This window comes from Octodon degus, unplaced genomic scaffold (genome assembly GCF_000260255.1).
Source record: "Octodon degus isolate 3935 unplaced genomic scaffold, OctDeg1.0 scaffold00012, whole genome shotgun sequence".
Lineage (NCBI taxonomy): Eukaryota > Metazoa > Chordata > Mammalia > Rodentia > Octodontidae > Octodon > Octodon degus.
In genome coordinates, this window is record NW_004524588.1 from 28,625,887 (window position 1) to 28,631,446 (window position 5,560).

Consider the following 5,560-nt stretch of genomic DNA (forward strand, 5'->3'; position numbering starts at 1 on the left):
TTTTTTTTTTTTTTTTTTGTGGAACCAGGGATTGAACTCAGGCCCTTGCGCTTGCCAGGGAAGCACTTATTCCACTGAGCCATCTCCCTGGCCCCCAATCCACCTATTCTTGAAGTTTATTTGTTTTTGGTGCTGGGAATCAAACTCAAGACCTTGCACTTGCTGGGCAGGTGCTGTGCCCTTAAGCCACATCCCCAGCCCTGAAGTTTATTTATATAAATGAGAAATGACTGAAAAGCTAATTGCCTTTTTGTTATCTAAGCAGATAAATTTGAATTTTCTCCCTTTATTATGATAACCAATTATAATAATATCTGTTCTATTATTGACCCAGCCCATATCACTTATAAACTCCCTGGCAGTGTATGTTCATCTCCCTCATCTTTCCATCTGCTCCTGTAATGTCCTAGTTGCTATCAGTTTTCTTCTGGTGCGTGCAGTCTTTGTTAGTATCTTCTCCTGCTAGCTTTCTAAAAAGCATTTTGGAAGCTTTACTTTTTTGTGATGCGGCATTGTTAAATAGTAGTGAATGATCCATTCTTTGAAACTAAAATTTACCTGTGAAGCTTCCTCTTTCTTGGGAAGGTGTCATTCTGTAACAATTTTCTCAACTTTTTCTTTAGCTTGTTGATGTTATCTTTATATTCTTGGCTCCATTTAAGTTGTTTTTCAGGTTAGCTAGATTATATTACAAGTCTGTTTTTCCCAACTTTTTAATATTGAGCTAACCTGCCTTGCGCCTCCCAGCACACACTTCACTCTCTTGGCTACCCTCCCTGCTCTGTTCCCGTCTCCTCATTTAGCTCTATGTCCCCTGGCCTTCTGGTATCACAGTTGCTCATGCTGAGACCTAAAACGTGCCTTCCCTAGCAAGAAGGGTCAGTGTGGGGTGCCATGATACAGGTGAATGTGGAGATCTCTGGCCTTCCTGAAACCCTTTTCAGCTTTCTCTGAGCTAGTGAAATGTTCTTATTGTTCTTCATAGACTGTATGTTTGGGGATTGGAACAATATTTAGTTTTATTAAAATGGGTTTTAAGTGTTTTTATGTTCCTTAACATTTTTGTTTCTTTAGGGGATCATGGCAGAATTACTTTTATTCTACTTTTAATGAAATATTTGATTACCTCAGACTTCTTTTCCTAGATTTTCTTAATCAAATTAAAAGTTGTATGTTCCTAGTTCTAAAAGTAACTATTTCTCAAGGCTTCAGTTCTTTTTATATATGTATGTGTATTTAAGGGGTGACTAATGTTTTTTCTGATCATACAAAAGTATTTTAAAGGTAGACTGTATAAAATTTGTAATATTCAAGACTAATAAAAAAAAATAAAAGCACCTTAAAATTTCACCACCCAGTGATAAAATGGCTCAAATAATGAGTCTTACAAATGTGGTATTAAGTTCAGGATGATTGTCAGTTTTTCCACCAGTTCTGATTTTTGATTCTGTCAAATTTAATTTTGTTTGTAAACCTTAAAAGATGTTTTCGAGTCAGTATTATAAATTGGTCTGACACATAATAAGTATTGAATTTGATTGGTAGGTAGTTCTCCTTTATGTACTTAGGGTGCAATTGGTGAGACATAATGAGGAGATGGTCTGACAGTGTTAAATGTTCATCTGAATGGTTATATTAACTGCTGTTAAGGTGCTGCATTATCCACTAACATGCAACCTCGTGTACAGGCTATGAGCAGAGCCCGGGCGCTGAGATCCCAGTCGGAGGACTCTGCTTCTGCCTTCAGTGCTGATGACTTCATGAGTATTGATCTTGCTGAACAGACAGCAAATGACTCTGATGACAGCATTTCAGCAGCACCCAGTAGAGGGAGAGGCCGAGGTCGAGGGCAAAGAAGAGGCCGAGGGCAGAACTCAGCCCCACGAGGAGGATCTCAGAGAGGTAGAGGTCAGCGCTGAGTACTGTCTTTTGTACACTTTCCACTTCACAGTTGAGTTGCAAATGAAGGATTGTGTCTTGTAATCAGAATTGAGCTATGAAGTTCGGCTTCTAAGACATAATTTCTTAAACATTTATTTTTATACTGCACAATGTCTTCAGTACAGTTCTAACGTATACCTCCGATACTAAAGAACTTTGAATGACCACTTGCAAAATAGGGTTTTGATTATTCATAACACATATTTTTAATGTGTAACATAATAATAGATATGAATTGTTAAGGAAAATGTCTAGCTAATATCTTCCAGATTATAAAAATGACATTTGTTACTGTCATAAGATAAAATACATGCTTATAAAATGGTCTCCATAAATTTATTTAAAAAGGAAAACTCCCTCAAAACAATTTCATTTCAAAAGGCAGTCATTAGCATTAGTCATAATCACTGTATTTAGTTTGACAAACAATAGAATATGGTCAAAAAGTCACTTTCTGATGTAGAGTATAAATTTTTATTTGCTTTCATTGAATAATTATCCATATGAGTTTTAAGCTGGTAAAATGAATAGTGTTTTATTTTAAAGTGTCCAGGAAAAACATTTTCCTTTCCTAATGATTATTTTCATTATCCTTATATTCACAAAATTTTTCTTTAAATTTTAATTGGATAAATGTGAGTCAGATGTAACCTAAAAGAGTAGTGTCTGAAAATTGACCAGAATCTAGATGTTTTTATAATAAATGCCATTGGCTTTTTGTAAACAGTTTCAGCATAACTTTATCTAGATCTCGTTTCTTTAGGTTCTACCTAGAAAGCCCACCGCTCCTGGTGGCATTGTGTATTTACTGCGTGTTACTCTGCTACAGGCACTGGTCCGAGCACTTCTGCACGGAGTAGGAGCTCACGGACTGCTGTGTCTGCCTGCAGAAATATGTCTATCCTAGACGGTGAGTACAAGCTACAAGTGATTATTTAGATGTTATTTATCAATTCTGACTTAGGAAGACAAGAAATTTCCTTACGTGTCCCACATTTGTTTGTATTGCAGTTGTTGTGGTCTTAACAGTTAAGATCATAGGATGCATGCAACGCTTTTCATGTGGATCAGAACTATTTAAGAGTTAGTAAGCTGTAATAGGTTTTTAAAAACAAGTGTGGTTTTACCTGTGACACAGGATTAATGACTGTATAGGAAAATGAAGCAGTGAGATGGAATGCGGGTGGATGGGAAATACCCAAAACACTGATTTAAGTTAATTAGTTAATGGCTTAAACCTGGAAGACTTAAGAACACCTTTGTATGCCCTCATTTTATGGATAAGGGAACTGAGCTAAGCCAGTTTGTCCTAGTTGATAAAATCACTAATATTATTAATAGCTAATATTTATGAAATACCTCTACACTGCTCTCTGCAGTAGGTATTTGTATTATTTGTTTTACGGATATGGAAATTGAGGCCTTGAAAAAATGGGAAACTCACCCAAGGTCTCACCACTAGTCAGTACTAGAGCTTGGATTGGTCCCATATTTCCTGGACTCCAACCATTAGTTGACCATGATACTATGAGGTATGGCCTAAAAGTACATGAATATTTAAATGTAAAACAGTAGTATAATAAAAGACATTACCATTACTCCACCTCAGAGTACTCCCCTTTACTTTCAGTGTGCATTCTATTGTTCTTAACACTTTCTGTAGCGGCTCTGAAAGTCTTCTTGGTATTGTTAGTTGCAGCTACCTTGATGTCCTGAATTCATTCAAAATGCTTACCTTTCTTGGTCATTTTGACTTTGGGAAAGAGCCAGAAGTCCAGTGGTGCCAGATTCATTGAATAAGCTCGGCGAGGACATGCCACAATGTTTTCATGAGTCTGCTTTCCCATTGCATGATTGTCTCAGTTGCTCTTCTCTCATTGCTGGGACAAATGCCCGACACTCAAACTGAAGGAAGGAGCTATGCCGGCTCTGCCCCTGCAGTGCACTGAGATGGCAACTGAGACTGGGTATGGTAGTGCAGGCCCATAATCCCAGCAATTGGGCTGTGTAGTGAGACCTTGTAGACCCTGTACTAAATACATCTTAAAAAAAAAAAGGAAAAGGGAAAAAAAAAGAAGGAAGGAAAGGCTTATTTAGCTCACAGTTACTGGAGGTTTCAGTTCATACTCAGCTGGCTCCAAGGCAGAGTGGCACATGGCAAAGGGCAACAGTCCATGGCGGCAGAAGGCAGCAAAACAGCAAGAGCAAAAGGGACGAGTGACAGCAACAGTGGCTGTAGAGAGCAAGTCTGTCTCCCTGTGTTGCATTCAGGCTCTCCACCCCAGTCTGGGCGCAGCACTCCCACCCACAATCCCATCGGATCATGAGTTAATCACTAACTCTAGAAGTCCACCCAATGACTGCATGAGGCTTTGGGGTGACAACTAGACACCATAACAATGATGCTTGGCAGCAGCACTCACCATATTTTTGATTATATATCATAAAGACACTCAGAAAGAGGAGTTCCAGAACTGCTTCAGAAGTGGCAGGAATGGTGGGATAGCGCGTATAGGAGTGATGGGGGTATAGCAGTGTGCCTTTCATTGTAATGACTGTATTTAAAAAGTTTTAAAAATCCATCATGTATTCTAATCATCTTTTCAGAGCAGGAAGTGTTGTCACACTCATAAAGGAAGTGTTTGACCTTGCTGAAATGACATCTGGCATTAGAGAAAGGACATAAACATCAAAATATTTAAGGCTTATAAAGCAGCTTCTTACTAGAAATTCTGTTGCTATCTTTTTACTCCAATATTATTTCATTGCTTCAGAAAACCCCCTAAGATCCTTAGCTTTTGACTTACAAGTTCGTCTGTATTACCATTTAGGGAGGAGCATTTAGAAAAAGATTTCATTCCTGGTAGATGGAACATAAAAGCAAAGAAGGGGGGAAAGGGAGAGAGAGACAGAACAGAGAGAGAGACAGACAGAAGGCAACGTGGTATATTATAGATGATCCAGTCTGAGTTTACCTCACAGTTCAATATGAAAAAACATTATAGTTTTGAACAAGCCTCTTACTGTCCTAAGTTACTTCACATGTAAATTGGAAATAATACATTCTGTATTAGATTCTAAGAAAATTAATGGAATAAAAAAACAGGCAAGGGGGCTGGTGAGATGGCTCAGTGGTCTGGAGCACCTCCTTAGAACAAGCTTGGCAAAGCCCAGGGACCACGGTTCAATCCCCCAGCACCACATGCCAGCCAGCCCGCCCCCTGGTGGACTGAGCTGGCCACACACACACACACACACACACACTCACAAATAAATAAAATTTATTAAAAAAAAACAAAAAAACAGGCAAATATTGTAGCAGGAATTTATGAAATGTTGCTATAAAGAAGTAAGAAAAAAAGGAACATAGTAAATGAGTAAAATACATGATAGTTCCATGTTAAATTACTAAAAGTTGGTTGACCTGCACATGATAGTGCTGTAGGTCATAGATACAGGGTTTACCTTACGTCAGCATGCATCTAATTCTCCTGGTTTGTTTTCTGTGAAATATTCCTTGACACTGAAGGATAGAATAAATCACTTAAAGTGAAATCTTCTAGTGTTGTTTAGACATCAGCTGTTAGTTAAGCTTACAGCTTTTCTTTTTTTTTTTTTT

The 5,560-nt window shown here is 38.1% G+C and overlaps 1 protein-coding gene across 1 annotated transcript in view; it reads left to right on the forward strand.

Annotated features, from left to right (window-relative positions):
• Positions 1-5,560, forward strand: part of Mre11 (MRE11 homolog, double strand break repair nuclease) — an 87,559-nt gene that overhangs the window by 49,909 nt on the left and 32,090 nt on the right. The window contains exons 15-16 of the mRNA XM_023709523.1: positions 1,689-1,908; positions 2,771-2,851. Of these exons, the coding sequence (XP_023565291.1) occupies positions 1,689-1,908; positions 2,771-2,851 (301 nt within the window). The remainder of the gene's footprint in view (positions 1-1,688; positions 1,909-2,770; positions 2,852-5,560) is intronic.